At 50.4% G+C, this 22,489-nt stretch overlaps 1 protein-coding gene across 2 annotated transcripts in view; it reads right to left on the bottom strand.

Moving 5' to 3' along the window:
* Window positions 1-21,604, bottom strand: part of KCNJ5 (potassium inwardly rectifying channel subfamily J member 5) — an 84,876-nt gene extending 63,272 nt beyond the window's left edge. Inside the window, exons 1-2 of one of the 2 annotated variants that reach the window (XM_032133858.1) lie at window positions 21,012-21,604; window positions 12,510-13,456 (exon numbers count right to left, since the gene is read on the bottom strand). In XM_032133858.1, coding sequence (XP_031989749.1) covers window positions 12,510-13,449 — 940 coding nt within the window. In that variant the 5' untranslated portion in view covers window positions 13,450-13,456; window positions 21,012-21,604. The remainder of the gene's footprint in view (window positions 1-12,509; window positions 13,457-21,011) is intronic. The other variant, XM_032133857.1, reaches the window with a different exon arrangement.
* Window positions 21,605-22,489: the final 885 nt, after the last annotated feature.

Below are 22,489 nucleotides of genomic sequence, written 5' to 3' on the forward strand. Positions count from 1 at the left end.
CTTTCGTGTCGTTTCCATACCTGATTGCTCTGGGACACAGAAAAGTCTTCGTTTGATAAGCCTCACAAAAGCCTCTATCATGAACAAGCTGAGCACCCAAAGGGAAAGGGATGCATTCATCTCGGCATCTTCCTCCTCCTGAACCTCGTGCTTAAGGGTTTGCAGGCGGGGGCCTCTAAGCAGCTTCTCTCTGCCTCACCCTGCTCTGCTGAGATGTTGTTTGTGTGGATCCTGCTGGAACAACCCCCAGCCCTGCAAGTGCTGCCGCAGCCCGGACCCACACAGCCCTGAGCACAGGCAGTCACTGCCCTGCCCTCCTCCGGAGCTGGGCCCATCCCTCCTCCTCTGCAGCAGTGCCACAATTCCCGTGCAGCAGTGCCACAATTCCCTGTGCAGCAGTGCCACAATTCCCTTGCAGCAGTGCCACAATTCCCTTGCAGCAGTGCCACAATTCCCGTGCAGCAGTGCCACAATTCCCTGTGCAGCAGTGCCACAATTCCCCTGCAGCAGTGCCACAATTCCCTGTGCAGCAGTGCCACAATTCCCTCTGCAGCAGTGCCACAATTCCTCTGCAGCAGTGCCACAATTCCCTGTGCAGCAGTGCCACAATTCCCCTGCAGCAGTGCCACAATTCCCTCTGCAGCAGTGCCACAATTCCCTGTGCAGCAGTGCCACAATTCCCTCTGCAGCAGTGCCACAATTCCTCTGCAGCAGTGCCACAATTCCCCCTGCAGCAGTGCCACAATTCCCTGAGCAGCAGTGCCACAATTCCCCTGCAGCAGTGCCACAATTCCCTCTGCAGCAGTGCCACAATTCCCCTGCAGCAGGGCCACAATTCCCTCTGCAGCAGTGCCACAATTCCCCTGCAGCAGGGCCACAATTCCCTTGCAGCAGGGCCACAATTCCCCTGCAGCAGGGCCACAATTCCCTTGCAGCAGTGCCACAATTCCCTTGCAGCAGTGCCACAATTCCCCTGCAGCAGGGCCACAATTCCCTTGCAGCAGGGCCACAATTCCCCTGCAGCAGCGCCACAATTCCCCTGCAGCAGTGCCACAATTCCCTGTGCAGCAGTGCCACAATTCCCCTGCAGCAGTGCCACAATTCCCTGAGCAGCAGGGCCACAATTCCCTCTCCATCAGTGCCACAATTCCCCTGCAGCAGTGCCACAATTCCCGTGCAGCAGTGCCACAATTCCCTCTGCAGCAGTGCCACAATTCCCTGTGCAGCAGTGCCACAATTCCCTCTGCAGCAGTGCCACAATTCCTGTGCAGCAGTGCCACAATTCCCTCTCCATCAGTGCCACAATTCCCCTGCAGCAGTGCCACAATTCCCTGTGCAGCAGTGCCACAATTCCCCTGCAGCAGTGCCACAATTCCCTGTGCAGCAGTGCCACAATTCCTGAGCAGCAGTGCCACAACTCCCTGTGCAGCAGTGCCACAATTCCCTCTCCATCAGTGCCACAATTCCTGTGCAGCAGTGCCACAATTCCCTCTGCAGCAGTGCCACAATTCCCTCTGCAGCAGTGCCACAACTCCCTGTGCAGCAGTGCCACAATTCCCTGAGCAGCAGTGCCACAATTCCTGTGCAGCAGTGCCACAATTCCCTCTGCAGCAGTGCCACAATTCCCCTGCAGCAGTGCCACAATTCCCCTGCAGCAGTGCCACAATTCCCTCTCCATCAGTGCCACAATTCCCTCTGCAGCAGTGCCACAATTCCCCTGCAGCAGTGCCACAATTCCCCTGCAGCAGTGCCACAATTCCTCTGCAGCAGTGCCACAATTCCCTCTGCAGCAGTGCCACAATTCCCCTGCAGCAGTGCCACAATTCCCTCTCCATCAGTGCCACAATTCCCTCTGCAGCAGTGCCACAATTCCCTCTCCATCAGTGCCACAATTCCCCTGCAGCAGTGCCACAATTCCCTGTGCAGCAGTGCCACAATTCCCTCTCCATCAGTGCCACAATTCCCTGTGCAGCAGTGCCACAATTCCCTCTGCAGCAGTGCCACAATTCCCCTGCAGCAGTGCCACAATTCCCGTGCAGCAGTGCCACAATTCCCTCTGCAGCAGTGCCACAATTCCCTGTGCAGCAGTGCCACAATTCCCTCTGCAGCAGTGCCACAATTCCTGTGCAGCAGTGCCACAATTCCCTCTCCATCAGTGCCACAATTCCCCTGCAGCAGTGCCACAATTCCCTGTGCAGCAGTGCCACAATTCCCCTGCAGCAGTGCCACAATTCCCTGTGCAGCAGTGCCACAATTCCTGAGCAGCAGTGCCACAACTCCCTGTGCAGCAGTGCCACAATTCCCTGAGCAGCAGTGCCACAATTCCTGTGCAGCAGTGCCACAATTCCCTCTGCAGCAGTGCCACAATTCCCTCTCCATCAGTGCCACAATTCCCCTGCAGCAGTGCCACAATTCCCTGTGCAGCAGTGCCACAATTCCTGAGCAGCAGTGCCACAACTCCCTGTGCAGCAGTGCCACAATTCCCTCTCCATCAGTGCCACAATTCCCTCTCCATCAGTGCCACAATTCCCCTGCAGCAGTGCCACAATTCCTCTGCAGCAGTGCCACAATTCCTGTGCAGCAGTGCCACAACTCCCCTGCAGCAGTGCCACAATTCCCTGAGCATCAGTGCCACAATTCCCTGTGCAGCAGTGCCACAATTCCCTTGCAGCAGTGCCACAATTCCCTGTGCAGCAGTGCCACAATTCCCCCTGCAGCAGTGCCACAATTCCCTCTGCAGCAGTGCCACAATTCCCTGAGCAGCAGTGCCACAATTCTCTGAGCAGCAGTGCCACAATTCCCTCTCCATCAGTGCCACAATTCCCTGTCCATCAGTTCCACAATTCCCTCTCCCTCAGTGCCACAATTCCCTCTCCCTCAGTGCCACAATTCCCTCTGGATCAGTGCCACAATTCCTGTGCACGCAGCCGCACACACCTGGACGTACAGCCCGGAAGGTGAGAGGTTCCCAACCAAGCTGGCTTTGAAATCCCCTTGGAGGGTTCAATCCCTTGTCCCGATGGGTTGTGGATTGAATGAACTGTGGCTAACAGGGCACTGATATTTGTCGAGCTGCTTCTCAGCCCCTACTTTAGAAAAGTTTAAAGAGAGCTTTGCAGAGCAAGGATAAGCACACCTGTGTGCAAATGCCCTTGGAATCACCTCGCAATGTCAAGGCTCACTTCTCTTCCAAACATTCGTCTTCTCTTTGTTCTAATTATGTTTTGATTTTGAAATTAATTTCCAGTGAAAACCTAACCTCACAAAGTCCTCCCAGTGTTCTCTCATGGAGGGTGAGAGATTGGCCGGACTGGAATGCATTCAGAACATGCACTCGATCCAGTTTCTGGCCAATACTTTCAAGTCTAATTCCTGCAGCCCAGAGCACACAGACAGAAATCTGAAGTAATGCATAGGGGGAAAAGTCTCAGTGTCAGATCATTCAGGGAAGAGCATAGCACATATTCTCACTCTGTGAGCTCCTAAGTGACTGAAATCTCAGAGCAATCAGAAAACCCCTTTCCTTTTAAAAAAACCCCGCCTTTGTGAAAAGAGGAATATTTTGTTCTCAGAATTGCTACAGACCATTAAAAGACACCCACACATGCAAGTGCTCTGCAAAACCGAAAGTCTCTCACTGCTTTCCTTGGTTTAAAGCTACCAGCCCAGGAGTATTTTGTTCCTTGAAAGGGGAAGAGACGGTGACACACGCAATGCTGAGACATCTGCAGTTTTGTAGCACAGACTGAAAACCCAATTTTTCCCCTCAAGAAGATCTGCAGGAGTGTTTGCTTCTGGGCAGGAACAACAAGTACAGCGTTAGTCACAGTGTTCCAGCGTGCCTGCTTCCTGGGCTGGAAGGAACCAGGAAGTGCAGAGGCTGCCATGAAAAACACAGCCAGGGAATTAAAAATCACCCCAAGTGTTGCCGCCTTAAGGAGAAGCTCTGTGGAAGTTCAGCGTCTTTTCAGGAAACTCTCGGCTTTTGCTTTAGAGCTGAAGAACAGGGTGAGGCCACTCCTGACTCCGGTGGCTCTGCAATGTGCAGCATCGCCCGCCCTCACCGTGAAGAGGGCCAGCCCTCCTGCCCTGGGCCAGCTCCACTCACCCTGGAAGCCCGGAGTCCTGCTGATTTGCCAGTCCTGGGACAGGTTTTCCAAGGGAAGCTGTGTCACCGGCACTGCTCACACACTGACCTCCCTGGGCAAGGGCTTTTATTCCTGGGCTATGGGGGTCAGGGCTGCAGGGCTAATCCCATTTCGTGGTGCTGCCTCGTGCCAGGAGGTTGGAAACCAGCAGCTGGCTAAAATAAACCAGCCCTTTTCCCTTTGCACAGAGCTGGTTTGGCACCAGAAATCTCAAAGGCCTCCAAGTTCCTCCTCCAGAGCAAGCAAGGAGAGCAGGAGAGGAGACCCCACAGGCTCCAGGATCAGCCCTGTGAATGAACCAGCTGATTCTTACCCTGGTTTTCCAAGTGCTGCATCAAGGTACCATGAAGGAGTCCCTGGGGCAAAGATGGGGTGTCCTTGTGAAATGTGGGGGCCTGGAGGTCCCTAAGGGAACTCTTGCCTTATAATCCGGGCCTGAAATAGCTCCTTCCCTGGGGGAGCACCTGAGTGAACCTGAGCTCCTGGGACACCGTCCCAGTCCTGCTCCAAGGATTCAATTAGGGCAGGAACAATGGAAAGCTTTCAGCAACCAAACACTGCTGCTGCCAGCTTCCTGCAGGAGCTGCTTTCTGTAACCCCAGGGGGACATTGAGCCAGCACAATAAGACAACTTGTAATTGCTCCATAATCCCATTCAAATATTCCTTTTTAGCACATGTGCAGTGGTGTTTAATTGCGTGGGGACACACTGCTTGGCAACTCCCACATCACCCAGTAAACAACACCATTGTCTCTGCCTCAAATTCCATTAAGTGCCTGCTTTGCAGGCTGCCCTGTGCTCTCCAGCCTGGTTAATTAATGCATCTGTAATGTCCCTAGCTAATTATTGCCTCTGTGACTGTGAAAAGATGACAGAAGAGGTGTGGAAACAATAAACCTAATTTTTATTAAGAGCACATGGATGCAGCCACTTCCACTGGAACACAACGTGTGCCCTCCATGCTCGGAATATGCCAGTTTCCCCTTGCAGTGGGGCACAGCAGTCCCCTGGACTCAGACCTCTGTGTATCCCTGAAAAAATCACCTGTTTAATTGCAGAATTCTTGTTTATCTGAATCTATGGGATGTCACAGGTAGAGGGAATCATTTGTGATATGCTCCTATACATCAAGTAGAATCAGAATTCAGAATATCTTGAATTGGAAGGAAGCCACAAGGATCAGCCAGTGAAGCTCCTGGCTGCAAACAGACCCAGATCTAGGTGCCACACCAGCTGTGACATCCCTGCTCTTCCATATCACTCATGCAGCCCTGAAGCCCTGACACTTCGAGGAGCACAAGAACTCAAGAGAGATTCCAAACTCTCCAAATTTCTTGCCATGTTATTAACCATAGTACGTATGGCCCTGATAAAGGCTGTTAATCCTTTCCTTAAAGAAGATATGACTACACATTTTGGGTTTAAATGGTGCAGGTACAGAGAAGTGGCATTTGGAGGTTTCATTTAAACAAACTTCATGCCAAAAGAATACAGAATCCCAGAATGGTTTGGGTTGGAAGGGACATTAAACATTGACACCTCCCACTGTCCCAGGCTGCTCCAAGTCCTGTCCAACCTGGCCTTGGGCACTGCCAGGGATCCAGGGGCAGCCCCAGCTGCTCTGGGCACCCTGTGCCAGGGCCTGCCCACCCTCCCAGGGAACAATTCCTGCCCAATCTCCCATCCAGCCCTGCCCTCTGGCAGTGGGAAGCCATTCCCTGTGTCCTGTCCCTCCATGCCTTGTCCCCAGTCCCTCTCCAGCTCTCCTGGAGCCCCTTTAGGCCCTGCAAGGGGCTCTGAGCTCTCCCTGGAGCCTTCTCTTCTGAACAATCCCAGTTGTCTCAGCCTTGCCTCAGAGGACAGCTGCTCCATCCCATCATCTTCATGGCCCTGTATCCTCATTTTCCTTTGTGCGGTCCAAGTAGATGTACTTGAAGTCACAGACACACAGTTTTCAACTCTATCCTATTTTCCAGGTTGTAAGACCATTAGAAGTTTCATCTAACAAACAATCTGGTTTAAATGTAAAAAAGTTTATGTTCAATATAAATGTGTGCAATCTGTCCGTTATGGAAAACATGGAATGATATGAGAAATCTTCAGGTGCCAACTTTTAGTTGCAGCTTTCTCATCTCTCACTGAGCAGCTCAGCTTCGTGTTGCAAACAAAACTCATTTTTAATAGAAACCAGAGATAAAACCTGTTTGAAGTTAGAAGCAGATGTATCAAGTTTTCAGTAAAGCTGGAACCAGTCACAGAATTGATAGCAGCTGGAGACCAGGGCACTGTATCCTGGTTTCAAGTTGTGCAATAAATATTTCCCAGAGTTTTAGTGATAATTTCATTATAGCAGAGTCCTAAGAAGTGGATGTTTTGTCTGTGGGTTGGAGCCACAGATCAATAACTGAGCTGTGCCTGTTCCTGCTGAAGGCAGCCAGGGATCCTCCCTATCCAGCTCCGTTCTGCTTCCCAGCAGCTGAAAAGGTGCAGAGACTGTGATGTGCATTAAAGCAGGTGTCTCACCACGTCTGAGAACAGAGGAAACGCTGCTGTAAAACAAGCGCCAGGGAACTCTCCAGTAAGGCTCCTTCCTGTCATCACAATCAGCGGGATCAAGCGGCTCCTGCGTTATCAAAGGGCTGGGAATGTCTGAACGTGCTGACAAAGGGCAGGAGGAGCTGGCTCAGCACGGGGCTGGGGCTGCTCCGAGCTGATCCCTCTGATCCTGCCCCTGCAGCAGAGCTCTGCGCTGCCCCATGCCGGCACAGGGGACGCTGATCCTGGTTCCCAGGTAAAACCAGCCCTCGTCACCCCAAATCTGCAGCTGCAGCTGTCTGTACCACCAAAGGCTCTCCCCAGCTGTTGGGGGATGCTGATTTTTGGCAAACATCCCATCCGAGCCAGGTGGCCTCACTGGAGGGGTAATGGGAGAGCACGGGGGGACGCAGAGGGTGCTCTGCAATCCCCAGGCTTCGATGGGATCCCACCCCGAGCAGAGGCGAATCTTCCAGTGCTGCTCCATGGCCTGAACCTCCTCAGTGGGCAGAGATATCCCAGCCCCTGGGGGTGTCAAGACCACATTTTTCATCAGGCTAAAATTAACTGTGCTCATTGAAATTCCAGGGAGCTCAGTGATTATCTGCTGAGAAATGTCATGTGCCTGGGCTGGGCTGGGCTGGGCCAGATCTGCTCAGCTCCCTCCAGCTTGGGCACTGCTGGGAGTGATCTCCCTCCTTTGCCCTTGTTTGCACATTCTCTTGTGTCCAGGGTGACTTTTCCCCTTCTCCCAGATGCTCTGAAGCTGTGGAACACCCACACCCCAGGAGCTGATGGCCTCGGAGGTGCAGTGGCAGTGATGGAAGTTTAGGGGTGGCAAGGAGAGGCTATAAAAAATTTAAGTTCTATTGCTGTAATTAAGCAATACATGTCTTTCAATTTACATTAGCATATGGTAAGTTATAAAAGTTATTAGTCCCTCTGTGTTAATTAGACCAAAGAACACTATAACCTCCAAAAAGTCAATATTCCTCCGACTTGAAAAGGAATATTAGAAGGTAGGAGCATGGTCCTCCAATTATTTGTGCTTGTCTCCTTTAGAGGACATGGCTGGGCTTGATTCACTTTGATATTTATGCCAGAGGAGAGTAATAGGATTTTAATTTATCTGAATGCTCTCCAGGCATGCAAAAGCTCCTAGGCACTGGGGAAAAAAATATAATAAAAGGACTTTATGATGTAAAGACCTTGGATTCAATTCCCATAATCTCTACCAGGCCCAGCCGGAGCCAAGCTCACACCAGGTAACTTCGGGTCCCTCCCAAAGGGGTTTACAGTGACTGCAGGGCACCTCAGGCACAATGACCTGAGACAGCTCTTCCCTATAATGTTTTAGGCACTTTCTGTAACACTTCTGCAAGGTCCTCCTCACAGAAAAGTTATTTATATGCAAAATGCAAAACAACACAAGACAACCCAAACCAGATGATGAATGCCCAGAAACTCAATTTAGTAATTTTACCCTTCCGTTGTTCTCCCATGAAAATAATGATTAATTTCAGCATATCTTTTGTTGTCACTACTCCATTTGGCCCTACATTTACAGCCAGGAAACTGCACTCTGTCCTCTGGAAAGGTGGATAAATGGAGGTGCGAAAACTCTGCTGTTTGCCTACTCTCCCACAGGGACAGGATGGGTTAATTACTTCTAATCACTAAATCCCTTTTTATCACAGACTCTAAGCCAGAAGAATATATACCTGTACTTACATAAGAGTTCATTAAAACTTCATTTAGTGACTGGACTAATGAGGCATCTGGAGTGTCTCTTGTGCCTTATTTAATTGTGCTGGGGAAAAGAGGCAATGAAAACCAGGGAGGACCAGGAGTGGAGTAACAAGCTCTGCCCCCTCCGTGCCCAGAGAGCAGAGCTGGAGGCTGAGCCCAGGGAATGAGGGCAGCAGGAAGCTACGGAAAAAGCAGGATTTGAGTAACTGTCAGCAAACAGCAGAGGAAGGGTAAAGCTGGAAGAGAAGAGAGTCCCTTCAAATCACCTGCCAGGAAGTCTGGTAGGATATGCAGAGTGTGTCAGCACATGGAGTGATGGCTTACAGGGAAAAACAGTATTTAAAAAAATTGGACTTGCTAATGTTCCCTAATTGGATCAGGCAAATCCTTCATCACAGCCCAGCTGATTCTGCACCACTTGGGAGGGGGCTGGACCTGCCCTGCTCTGCCCTGTCCCAGCAGCTTCCAAACTGTGTTCAGTTTGGGATCAGGAGGGGAAGGGCAGGAGCTTTGGCCAACAGCAACCAGGAGCTGTCCTGTCACGAGGGTGGCCCTGAGATTTTGGGAAGCAGAGAAGCAGGGAAAGCAAAAATGTATTCGCAGTGCAAACAGATTTTCCACCTTTGCTTTGTTCCCTTTTCTTGCAGGTCAGATTTGGGGCAGCTGATCTTGACAAGAGTCCAGCTCTGATAAGGCAGAGATAATGAATTCCCTGCAGTAATCCCTGTGCCCAGTTCATCAGGAGCACTGGGAGCGATGCTGCTGCCCCCGAGACACCCACAAAGCATCCCTGGAGTCAGAACACTTGTCAGCAATATTGATTTTGTCTTCACAGTGCTTGTTTCACCCAGCAATGACCACAACAGATCTGCCCAGAAACTCACTCTGCCTTTGGCCTTTCCCATCCGCTGAGGAGCCACAGTGCCTCGCCCATCCCAAATATCGATGGGAAAAGCCACATCTGGCTTTGTGCCATGGCTGGCTCTGAGGGTCAGGCAGTGGGGCAGCCCTGGATGCCCCCAGGGCTCTCGCTGGAATAACACCACGTTTATTGTCCTTTTCAGCAAAATAAACCCACTGTGCTTTAGGCTGGCCGGTGAGCTGCTGTTCTTCATGTGCTGTAACTCAGGCCTTTGAAAAGTCAAGGCAACCTGAACACAAAATCATTGTTTTAAGCCACAATGTTTCACTTTGTAAAAATGTAAACCCCAATGTCTTGAAGGATGTGAACTCCTCAGCATTTACTCTACACTTTTCATTTGAAGCTATTTACCGTCTCTGCCTTGCACTGGGTCAGAATTAAACTTAAATGTCAGTAAATAGAGCTGCTTGTTTGAGAGGAGACAATACATTACATTTGTAATATGTGTGTGCCTGGTTAAATCTACTGAAAATAGCTATAAAATCGCTGTCCCAAATTATCAGTGAAAAACATCCTCACTTTTAGTCATGCTAAAATTTCTGTAGTCGTTGATATGTTGCCAGTCACCATTCTGACCTGCTTTCCAAACACCTGGTGGGAAGCAGAGCTGTATGTTCTGACCAGTGGTACCTCTGAACTCTGGGGAGTGGATTCCTAATTTTTCGTAGGGGTTGCTAAGGGAACAAATTCTCTGTTGTATTTTACGCTGCCCTGAACCCGACCAGGCTGTGACAGTGTCAGGATTTAACAGAAGTCCTGCTGGGTGTAAATATCACACCACTCCTGAGAGCAGATGGGGCTTGAGCAGTGCCATGGGCTGGGAACAGCCTAAAGAATTTGCTTGGAGCAGATTTTAAGGTGTGGAGGGAGGGATTAATAACCCCAAACTGCTTTATCAGTGTTCCCAAGTGTGAGGACGAAGCAGGAAAGCACAAACACTGTCTCTGCAGGCCATTCTTCTTGTGACAAAATATCCCTCCCCCCTGGCTGCCATAGGTCCTTCAAGGCACATCCCAGCCTCCAAATCGGATCCTGGAATCATCCAAGGTCCACCCAGCTCCGAGTTCAGTGCAAAGTGCCTCCCCCAGCTGCAGTGTGGGATTTCCCAGGCTGCCTTCTGAGCCCAGGATAATTCATTTCCACGGATGTGTGCTCCTTAACACCATTACAGCCCGGCCTGTGTGATCCCTCTGGGAGAGGAGCCCATTTGTAAGGCAGTATTATTCCCATGCCATGCTTTTAATTCCGAGGTTGTTATTGATAATGACTTCCTCTCACACATCCCCAGCAGAGGCTGAGCCTTCCTGCGAGGAAGGCAGAGCAGCAGGAGTTCAAAGCATTTCTAGTGTCACTGTGTGACAGGGAAAGAGGCTTTGGACAAACAAGGAGCTGCATTCCATGCTCAGATTAGGAGGCTCCAGCCTCTAATAAATGTTTAGGCTGCGGAATAAGTCACTGTTACAAATCCTTGCCTTTGATAGTCTTTTCCACCCACCCCTTCCTTTGCCACGTCTCTACAATGCTCTGCTGAGGAAGAACATTTCCCTGGAAGTGCCAGGTGAGTTCCACGTCCACAGCACATATTCCAGCCTCAGTGGAATGTAACTTATCCATCCCCTCCCATCAGCTCTGCTTGGGGAAGCCAGCCACTGCTGTCACCTAAAGGGAGACTCTGGGACACTGAATTACCTCTCTAGACAGCTGCCTCTAGGAGCAAAGGTTTGGGATGCAGGAATTTGAGAGATTTTCCTCCTCTGGCTGTTGGGAGACTAATGAGCAAATCTGCAGGAGGGGATAACATTAACAGTCAGCAAGGGGCAGAATCTGTGAGACAGGGTGCTGACACCACTGAGCACTTGTAACAAGCTGAAAACCCCTGCTAATGATTCAGAGAGAATGGGAAAAAAATCCAACCACCACCCACAGGAAAACCCTGAGCTCATAACTAAAATCCTGAAACACCAAAGGGGAAACCTGCTCATAAGAGCTTTTTTTGCACCTCTGACTTCATTTGTTCATCTTTAGCCAGGAGTTCTCTCCTCAGAGCTGCCTGCAGCCCTTTCCCCCTGCAGACCCTGATTCCACCAACGCATTCTGCCCACCCCAGGCTGGAAAATCCTGCCTGGAAGGGACCTGAGCATCTCAGGGGCTTGGACACACTTGCTGTGCCACAAGTGCAGCAGGAAGAGCTGCCAGCTCCTCCTGAAACCTGGAACAAAGGAATTCATGCAAGTGGAAATGACCCACAGTGCCACCACTGCCAGGTGCAGCCTCCTCCCCAGGCAGAGAGAGAGGGAGATAGGGAGATGTGGGAGACACCTGTGGGAAGGAGCTGGGAAGCCTCTGTGCCCATCCCTCCCCCCAGCTGCCTTTCCCACTCCTCGGACAGCTGGAGCTCACCACTTTTCCACATTCACTCTACACGGACACAGAGTTCTTTCATCGCCTGCCACAAGCACACCCCTAGGAGGAAACTGGGAATGGGCTGAGGATATCTCCTAATTTCCCATTACCCAGCTTTGTCTGAGCTGTTAAGCAGCTGCAGGGCTGCAAGAGTCACAAAAGCAGTTTCTGTATTTTTCCTCTTTGAGCTCCTTCTGGGGATGTGTGTCCTGCACCACGTGCAAGTCATTCAGCCTCAGCACGTGCTGCTTTATGGGATACAGTGAGACTTGGGCACTTCATAGCCCCCATTAAAATCAACACTACAGCAGTACCTAAAATAGCACAGTTACAGCCAGTCTTTAACACAGAGGAGAAATGGGAAAAGATTCGCACCATGAATTTTGATCACAGGAAACAGGTCCACCAGAGACTTCATGAATTCCTTTAATCCATTGCTTCTTTCTCCTCTGGATCAGTTCTAAGTGGTTATGGGCAGCTCCTGGACTAACCCCTTTACCTCAATCCCAGACTTATAAAAGAGGGTGAAACACTACAAAAAAGAGGGCGAAGACCTACAACAGGAGCTAAAGGCCCCACCTTTCACTACTGGTTATGTCAGACACCCTGCCCGGGTCAGGCACTTCCCAAGGACAAACTCCACTGTGTTCCCAGTCCAGGTGACATGGGCAGTGAAATCCTAACGCCAAACTGCCCTTCGCTGTGCCCCTTTCCTCCTCAAAACCGTGACTGATTGTCGACAGATCCTTACCTGTGGCTTCCACCATTCCTTCCAGGATGACCACAATCTCAAACTCCTCCTTCTCCAGCTGGGTGCGGGACATCTCCCAGAAGGGGCTTTTCTCATTGATCTCGTGTGAGATGATGAGAGGGGACACCAGGAACAACCTGTCATCTCCGGTGTCAAATCCCACGTTGATGTCCGTTTGGTTCAGGGGAATAAACTCCCCTTCTTTGGTCTGTTTGGACTTAATCAGTTTGGCTCGAATGGAAGCCTCGACAATGTGGGAATTGCGGAGGTCCCCAACCCGGAACATGAGGCAGAGCTTCTCATCCCTCATGGAAATGACGGCGTTGTTGGAGAACATGAGGGTCTCTGCCCTCTTCTTTGGTTGGCTGATCTTGACAAACATGCACCCCACCATGAAGGCGTTGACGATGGAGCCCAGGATGGCCTGGACCAGGAGCAGCACGATGCCCTCGGGGCACTTCTCTGTGATGACCCTATGGCCGTACCCAATGGTGGTCTCGGTCTCGATGGAGAACAGGAATGCCGACACAAACCCGCTGAGGTTTTCAACGCAGGGGATCCAGTTCTCGTCTTCCAGGTGGTCCAGGTCTCCCCGGATGTAGGCGATGAGCCACCAGATGAACCCAAAGAACAGCCAGGTGATGGTGTAGACCATGGTGAAGACCAGCAGGTTGAAGCGCCACTTGAGGTCCACCAGGGTGGTGAAGAGGTCGCTGAGGTACCGATAGGTCTCCTGGACGTTCCCGTGGTGCACGTTGCACTTCCCGCTCTTCTCCATGTAGCGCTGCCGTGGCTTCTTGCCCTCGGCAGAAATGAGCCGGGTCCTGTCCGTGGCGATGGGGACGTCATCCCGAGCCTGCTTGGGGATCTTCTTGGGCTCCCGGGATGTGACCCCGATGTCCATGTCCTGGTTCATGAAGATCCGGGAATCTCCAGCCATGGCTGGGCTGCACAACAAAGAAAGACAGTTTCAGGCAGAAGGAAAAGAGACAAAAGCCATTTTATTTCCCCATCTGGACCATCAGGACGTTGTTTCTGGAGGGTTCACACTTCTCCCACAACAGCCACTTGTTGAACGCAACTCTGCAGTGACCTGGAAGTAAAGACTGGCTTATTACACACAGGCCTTTCAAGCATCAGCCGCTGCCAGGGTGATGGGCACGCTCTGGGAGTGTGGAAAAGCTAAACCTTGGAACATTTTGGGGCTTTCTTTTTGTCCTTAGATTTTTTACACACTAAATTTGCTCGAGATCACAAGTTGGAACAAAGTAAAGATGTGTCAACATCTTTTCAGGAGGAGCTTTTTGATGCCTCAGGTTTTGGGTGCATATCAAGAGAAACCTTAGAAATTAAGAGAAAGCGCTGAGCACCGCTGTCTACCTAAATCTCACATGAGTCTAAATTATGCATGAAGGCTTCCCTTGCAGTCAGCAGAGAAAGGCATCTCCAGGGATAATTCAGATTTCAGGAGTGCTGAATCACCTTCTGGAAGTTTATTCGTGAGCCTGGGCTTCAAACGTGAAATAAACATTTAATTGAGCATCTTGAATCCCACATTGGAAGGTGTGATGAACCCAGGCCTGCTGTTAATGAGATCTGTCAGAGCTCACCCCTTTGCTCCACCTGACATTAGACAAAATCACTGGGCGCTCTTAGGAACGCATCAGAGAGCTGTTAACAATCCCACTGTCGACGTTCAGAGTTATGCTTACCAGGATAAATAACACAAGATGAAGGCTGCAATGCTTTCTGCCAGTTATAATGTAACATCCTGTTTACTGAGATGATTAGATACTCCTTTAAAAAATGAGAGTCTTGACTCTGGATGCAGGGCGCAGACAAAATCTCTGTCAAAGACTACCTAAGGAGCCTTAGGGATATCAAAGATAGAGCAGCAATATTTTGTATGGTGTTCATTCCCTGCATTGTCCTCTACAAATCCTATTAAAACCTAACTAAATCTATCACTGCTCCCTCTATCTTTAATCTTCTTATGCTCCTGTGAATGAGAAAAGGTGTAGAGATACAATTAAGAGTATCTTGGGAGAGACAATTTTTAAGACTGAGCAAAGTAGCTTCATCTTTTTGGTATTAAAAAGCACAAAGGGTGGGCGGGAAGGAAGCAGAGGCAGGATGAATAAATGAAGCAACAAATTTTCACTTCCATTCGGCTGCAGCCAAGTCTGGTTAATGGCAGAGAATTCCTCGTGGCCCTTATCTAAGTCACCATCAATCACTGCTCCAACGAAGCAGCCGGAGCCTGTTGCTGGAACCAGCCCCGCTGGCTCTGCTCCGCAGGGAGCCCAACCATCTGCGCCCAGCAGAGCTTCCTGCTGCCACAGCGCCTGCCTGGCAGGGCTGGGGCCAGGGCTGAGCCCCTGCAGCCACGGTGAGGGGCAGAGAATGGGGATTCGAGGCGCTGGGAGGGGAAATCAGGAGGGATCAGGTGTCCAGTGCTGTGTGGTCCCTTCCTCCAGCGGGAGCATCCAGGACTTTGACAGAATAGTCCCCCCCTGCTCTGTTCCTGTCCCTCCTGAGAGCTGGCTCGGGGTGTGTTCACACTCGTCCTCAGCCCTTTTCACTGCCTGGTGCAATTGAAACCTCCCGACCCCCTGGCCTGGCTGTCTCTGCACTCTGAAGTTTGTCTCTTTACACGTGAGCAAAGTGCTGCAAGGTGCTGAAAAATGACAGGGGCACAGCTTGACTCTCATTTCCCAGCATGTGAAAGCACATGGCAGAGCAATCAGACACCTTTTCCCCCTCTTTAATAGAGAAAGAAGCCTCCTATCCACTGGGAATCAGGTAGTGAAGAACCTCCTCGCTTCCTTCTTACAAACAATATTCTTGATGCATGTTTGCATTGATTGATTAATCCAAAATTACTCCATTTGGACTAAAAAGCTTATCATCAATCTAAATGTAAAACCAGGCAAGGGTTGCATGTTTTCGATTTTAAAAGACTTGTTTTAAAGATAATTTTGTTATAAAAGTAAATTTAAAGCTTTCGCTGGCACCATGGGAGAGAGAACAATCCCGTTTCAGACATCAATCTAGAGTGAAAGGTTTCATGTTCTGGATTCACACCAAAGAGACCAAAAGGATCTTAAAACTTACTACAAAGAACAGAATAGAGTAAAAGCAACCAAAAATCCTAAATCACTGGAAATATCACTCTGGTGGAGCAGGTTTGAGGAGCTGACCAGTAATGAATGTATAGAGGAACCTTTTTAACTAAGACACTCACAGGACTGGCAACATCTCTGGTAGTGCTACTGATCTCCAACAACAGCTCAGCTGAAGCATCTCTGCAAACCTTCAGGAACACCTTCCAAGTGATCCAGTAATGCAGAAAAATTCCTGCTGGATAAGAACTTCACTGACAGCTTCAGTGGCATTGCAATTCCTATGGATATTTCATCTGTAACTCTCCCGTTGTAGTGTGAGCATAATCTCAGTCTGTGCTTATTGAAAATAATTAAGCACATGAATTTTTTCTTCAGAGTCTTTAAACAGAATGCTCCTGGTTAGCAGTTTGAGCACAGCTCTGGATGGCTGCACACTATCCAGCTTTCTGCTCCAAATGATTCCAGGGTTTTCTAATTCTGAGCAAATCACTGCTTTTGCTTCTGCCTTAATTCCCCAGCAGTAAAATTTGTGATATGGATGTGAATGGTCTGTGAGATCCCAGGCATGAGAATCTTCTAGGAAATTTGCTGTCATTCCTTTGTGATTTTAAGGGCCCTGGGAAACTTTAGCCCAAATGAGAAGATGCTCTGAAAGGAGCAGTGCAACTGTGTAAGGACCTGGTTAACTCCTCACTGTGTCATGGACAGCCACTGCTGCCAGGCATAAACATCTCTGCCACATCGTGGTAAATATGTTCATGCACCTCCCAGAGATTTCGGCTGCAGTCTGTAAATCCCTGCTCCCTCCAGCACAGAGAGCCAGGAGGTGAAATTGCCTCTTACAGTCACAGGCACTCTTCTGTTTCTTTGGCATTTACCATCTTTGGTTAAATGAGGCCAGGATAATAAAAATGTCACTTCTGTACAAAGCTGCCTTCCTTCAGGACAGGCTACTGCATGAGGAGCTGTGAGTCAGTGCATTATCAGCCTTGCAGAGAGGTTTTTATCAGCCCTGCTGATGTTCAGCTCTGCCCAGATGACACACTCGAGGCAGGCGGCGACATTTAGGGGCTGGGATTTGCTGCACAAGAGTCAGGCTGGGGTTAGGTGAGAATCTCCAGGAGGCAGCGCTTGGCAGAGCAGCTCCCAGCCCCTCCTGACAGAGCTGAGGTGCTCCTGGCAGCTCCAGCAATTTGCCAGAGACATCACTGAAGGTAAAAGTACAAAACACTTGAAGAAACTTCTTTCCCTGCTGACCGGGGGGCTTTTCCCATTTAAACAATTGCTGATCTGGCTGCAGTAAACACACAGATTTCCATGGGGATGGGATTTGATGCTGGAAAGGACTAAACTGGCAGGCAGGTGGAGTCTGAAGATGCGAATCTGTCATCAAATTTGTGTAAAAGCAGACCTCTTTTTGTTTCTTTTAAACCTCATGCCTGTGTTTTCTCACATTAGGAGAATAATTGAGCAACCGTTCTTTAGCAAACCTCCCACACCTCCCAAAAGAGTATTTTTTTACTTAACCCTGTCATTGTTTTTTTGCAGACAATGAGTCCTGTACTACTCAACAAGCAACCAATAATACTGAACAGAGATCACTGAAAAACCTGACCTGGTTCTTTTGCTGCCTGTTAGCCCACACCACATAAACCAGGTTACTGTGCCCAGGTTCCTCTGGGCCACATAATTCTGCTTTAGGTTGCAGTGCTGCAAGGGAATGAAATTCTTAATTGTCAGACAAGAGCAACGTGGGGAAGTTGGTGCAGGAATAAAGGAAATGAAAGCAGCAGCACCCGAAGAGAATAAAAGCATTGGCTGCTGAACACTGAGTGCTCATGGAAAGATGGAGGAAGGAGAAATCTTAGGAGAAGATGGCCTTTGACAACCCAAAGAAAAATGACTTTAGATAGGCTCTGGCTTAGGTGGGGCTTTGATTTCCCTGAGAAAGGCACCTTTCCTCCACCCTTGTCTTCATTGCCTGTGTGTGAGTGGGACTGAACAGCCAACACCACCAGACTGCCCTTCCACACAGAGCTGTGCATGCAAGGTGAGGAAAGGCAGGTGGATTTGGGGTGAACCATGGAATGTTCCATCTTTCTGACTCTGTATAAATAAAGCTTTGGGGTTTTGGTGGCTGTCTCTTTGGAAAGTGCTTAGGAGTCCACAGGTGGAGGGAAGGCTGCAGAAGAGCTGTGCTATTGAAAGGCAGGGAAAAAGAAGGGAGACCTGTGGCACAAAAGCTCCCTGATCCCAGTAATTGCCTCTCCCAGTGTCACCTCACTCAGCGCTGAGGTGGGAAGGTGCCTCTCATCTCCTCTGTGAGTTTTTGATAAGTCTCAGCACCACTTTCCTGGCACTCAGGATGTAACAGCAGATTCCTCTGGGGCTGGAGGAGACCTCACCCCACCACCAGGTCACAAAGACGGGTGGCTGCTGGTCCATCTGAAGGGGCAGGGTGGCTTTGTGCTTGTCACAGAGCTGGGCTGGGCTGTGACAGCTCCTGTGTGCCCAGAGTGCCCCTGGCTCAGAAATACCCCAGCAGAAGGTGCTCGGTCTTTCCAAAGAAAATCTCTCTGACTGGGGAGCCAACCTGACCCCAAGGAAGGGTTTATGGACATTTGCACTTTCCTTTTACCTGCGAGTTACCTCCCAATCCATCCTTCTCCTCGGATATCCTGGGGCCCTTCCATTGTTGGTTGTGAGGGAGGAACGTGACCCTCCCACTCCCAGAGCATCCGAGTGTTTCGCAGCGCTCAGTGCAGCTATCACACGCTGGAAAGTTTTATTTATGTATTTCCTGAGATGCCTGGACCAAGGAAGGGCTCTATCTACTCACAAAGACACTTAGTTCTTCTACACCCAGCTGGGAGTCTGTGGCAGGGCAGGAATTAAATTTAGCAGTTCCAAAATCCTAAATCAGCACCTGGAATCACTGCAGAACTCTTTCCTCCTTGCCCCACTCCAGCAGCAGGGAATGCAGTCCCTGCCTGCCTCAGGTGTGTGTGAAGGTCACTCTGCAAAGCCCCCACAGCCGGATCCCTCGGATCAATAACCCAGCAGGATTATTTCCAAAGCCAACAAAGGCAGTTTCTGTTCTGTCAAATAGCCACAGGTTTCAAATATGTTTTTTTCCTCAACTATGGATTGAAGTATAAACCCCCCCACATAACACAAGTTCACAGCTGCATTAAATATAATGACTCCAGACCTATAGAGAAAAGAGTGGAGACACAAAAGTGTGATGAGGAGAGAGACTGGGAGGAGGTTTTTTACAGAAAAAGAAGAAGATGAAAACTAGAAAATGCCTTTTGAGGCATCATGCAGGCTTTTACAACTTGTTAGAGCACAAGGACTGGAGAGTATGGAGTTTCTATAAGATTGGGAGTATTTCCTATGGCACAGTTCCACCAATCCTCCAATCCTTGGAGGAATTAATCCATGGAACTCCCAAGCAATTCTGTTGTACTTCATTGTATTCAAGACCTTGAGCAGGACAAGTGCCTGTGCAAAGGATGCAACCACAGTATTGTGCTCTTAGGTGTTTTCCTTGATTTGGAACAGTCAAATGATATTTTCTCTATCAACAACAAATAGAGCCTGGAAATAAATCAATTTGATTCCACCTCCAAGGAAGTGACTGTGCCTGAGGCACTCTGCAGCCTCTCTGTCCCTGGCCTCTCACCTCATCTCTATTTTTAGGGACACCTTATGGTGTCATTGGAAATCTGATCATTGTCTCTCAACCTGAACAAAGACAGGGACACCTCTGTCCTCATCAGACACTCCTGTTTCTCCTGTTTCTCTGTTTCTCCTGCTCCTGGCTGTTTACACTGAACAGAAAACACTGAATGTTGGGAAAGCAGAATCTCAGTTCTAGGAGAAAATCCTGCCCCAGGAGCACCAACGTTCCCATTCTCCATTGTTCAGGAATTCACCATCACAGCAACAGAGAATCACTCTGTAATCTGCTTCAAAGAAATACAATAAAACTGTTGAAACACTTCATGTTTCTGCAGTACCTTGCAACAAAGAGTTCACAGATAGACTGCCCAAACACAGGCTCTTTTTGCCCCAAGGCCTTCAGCAGTGCTCGAACCGGCTGCAGAAAGGGCACAGGAGTCACAGAGGGACAAACCGACCTCAGACCAAGCTGCTGGCTGAGGGCCCGTGCTCACCCCAAGTGTCCAGGTGCCTCTCCTGACCTCAAACCCAATAGAAAGTGGGTGACTTAAATAGTGCAGTCTGGGGATTTGCCTTGGAATATTACTCCAAAGCTCTGTTTGCCCTTTTTTTGCAAATAAATGGGCTGGAACTTTCCAGGGTTGGAGAATATTCTGCCATGGGAATCAGAAATGATCCTGATCCTTTATCTCCAGCTGGGTAGGAATGGTGAGGCAAAGAACTGAAGCCCAGAAGTGAAATAACCCCCCAGCACAAACACTGCCCCACACACTCCCCACCTTCTCGGGGAGATCCTGGCTGCTCGGCCTGGTCAGAGAACCAGTGAGAAAAGCCAGTTTGGATTCCCCCGAGCCCCTCTTCCACAAATTCAAGGTCTATTTTAAAGTAAAAGGGCACAGGAGGAAGCAGCTGCTTGGTGACAGAATCTCCAAAAGCCAGAGGTAAGTTTTTTGGGATGGGGCCAGTTTCTGCCAGTTATCAGCTGGTTCCTGAAACTCCCTGCTCAAGCCCAAGGAGAGATGCTGTGTAAAAGTTAACCTGATGCTCCCAAGCACCATGTGCTGGCACAGTGAGAACCCCAGGCGCCTTTCTGAGTGATGCAACAGGACACTGGTAAAAAAATCAGTCATGCTTTTACCTCCCAGAGCCATAACCCCCGAGGGATTCCCAGTGCTCTGCATTCCCTGTCCCCTCCAAGGGCTGAACATGCCACTTCCTCATCTGGAGACTGCCCTGCCAGGGCTCTGTAACTCCAAGCTGACTGGCAAGTATCCTAATTATGAAAGAATTTAATCTTGGACTCCAGATAAGGATTGTGGAGTCACTCCACACAATTCGGGGCTGCTCACTGATCAGTCTCCTGGCGCCCTTTGCATTCCAGTGGTCTCCACTAATCCTGTATCTGAGCAGTTCCTGTTTTTTAACGTCTTTTCTTGCATCCCACCTTTAGATCTGACAGTGCTTTTGCCCAAGATCAGCATCCAATCCCTGCCTTCCCAAAGAGTTCCCTGGCAGCTGCGAGTTAGGCAGCAGCATGTCCACAGCTCACACCCCGGCAGCTTTGGGCGCAGGAGCCTGGCATCCCGCTGGCCCAACAGCTCCGCGTTTGTCCCGCTGCCTGCTGGGCTCCCGATCCTTTGCAGCCGGAGAAGACCGGGAGTGACCTGGAATAACAAAGGAATCGGTAACTTACTTGCTACGAGCGGCTCCGCATCAGAGTCGCGCCTGGGCTCCGGAGGGCAGCTGGCCGGGGGCAGGAGCGGGGCCGGGAGCTGCTGCGGGAGCAGCGGCCGGTCCATGCCATCACCAGGGAGCCGGGATCGTCCTCGGAGCCCCGGGCTGCCTCCCGCCTCCTTGCCGCTGCCCGTTGGCAGCAAACATCGATGTGGCACTGAGGATGCCCACGCCCCTGTCCGTGGGTATCCCTGATTTCCCCGCTCCGCTCCAAGCCCTCACCCTCCCCCGCTGCGCTGTCACTTTTGCCTCTCCTTCGCCTGCGCTTCCCTGCTCCTCTCCTGTTCCGAGGGATCCGTGGTGGTCCCGAGCTTTTGAAGGGCTGGGGCAGAGGGAGGGCGCGGAGGCTGCGTGTGACGGCGCCTTATCTGTTCTCAATGAGCGCAGGGGCGGGGGGCGAGGGAGGGGTTTGGGCGCTGCCGGGAGGGGAGGGAGGCGAATCCCTGCCTTGGGAGCTCGGGATCGCAGGAGCTCCGTGCTCGGGAAAGACCTCCGAGCTCACGGGGCGCGACCAGCGAGGGGCTCCCGGGCATCTCCCGAGCGGCTCCCGCAGCGCTGAGCGCTCCCTTCTCCTCCTGGGATCGCCTTTCCCGGGCCGCGGGGTGGGCCGGCGCTCGTCAGGGGGTGGGGGCTGTGCTTGTGGCTCAAAATCACACAAACAGAAAGCAGTTCCTAAAAGCCAGGAGGGAGGGAGGGCGCGGGAGCCGCGCGGTTCACACGTGTGGAAATCGTCACCGGCCCCGGGGAAACTCTGCCGGGCTGGACCGGGGAATGTGGGCAAAACGGGGAAAGGGGGAGAGCATCACTCCCCTGGCACGTTTCCCTCGCCTGGCACCCGTCAGGCTGTGCCGTGGTGTTTGCTTACGGAGTTGGGGGGTTTGCCTGGGACTGCTCTCAAAGCACTTCAGGGCTTTGCCATTATTTTTTTGTCTTTCTCTTTTTTCTTCTTCTTTTATTTTTTTTCTCTTTGTCGCTGATAATACCACACTGTCTCCCCAGCTTACTGAGACATTTCCTTTTCTGAAAAGCAAATGTCAGGGCAGCCTCGTATCTGAGACACATCTCCCTGGTGACTGCGGGTTACCCCCAGGCTGTGTTGCCCTGCTCCCGCAGCCCTGTCCCCTGTCCTCCCTGATTCCCTGTTCCAGGAGCACACGCATTACAGCCCGTCAGAAAAGCTTTCACAGAAGATTTGTCTGGTCAGGAAAAGAGAACTTACCCAAACCAAAGCACTGTGCAGGAATGTGCAGGTATTGCTGGAATTTGCAAGCTTTGAATGATTTTCAGTTTTTTCTTTCTTTAAAAGTTACACTATCACTAATGAGATACATCAGCATTGGAATGATACTTTTATTTTCCTATATAGACATTTTGAAATTCATTATTTGCATTCTCTTTTTTTTAGGAATGGGGAAAAGGGGAACTAGTGGAACTTCA

The sequence above is a fragment of the Corvus moneduloides genome, chromosome 25 (genome assembly GCF_009650955.1).
Source record: "Corvus moneduloides isolate bCorMon1 chromosome 25, bCorMon1.pri, whole genome shotgun sequence".
NCBI lineage: Eukaryota > Metazoa > Chordata > Aves > Passeriformes > Corvidae > Corvus > Corvus moneduloides.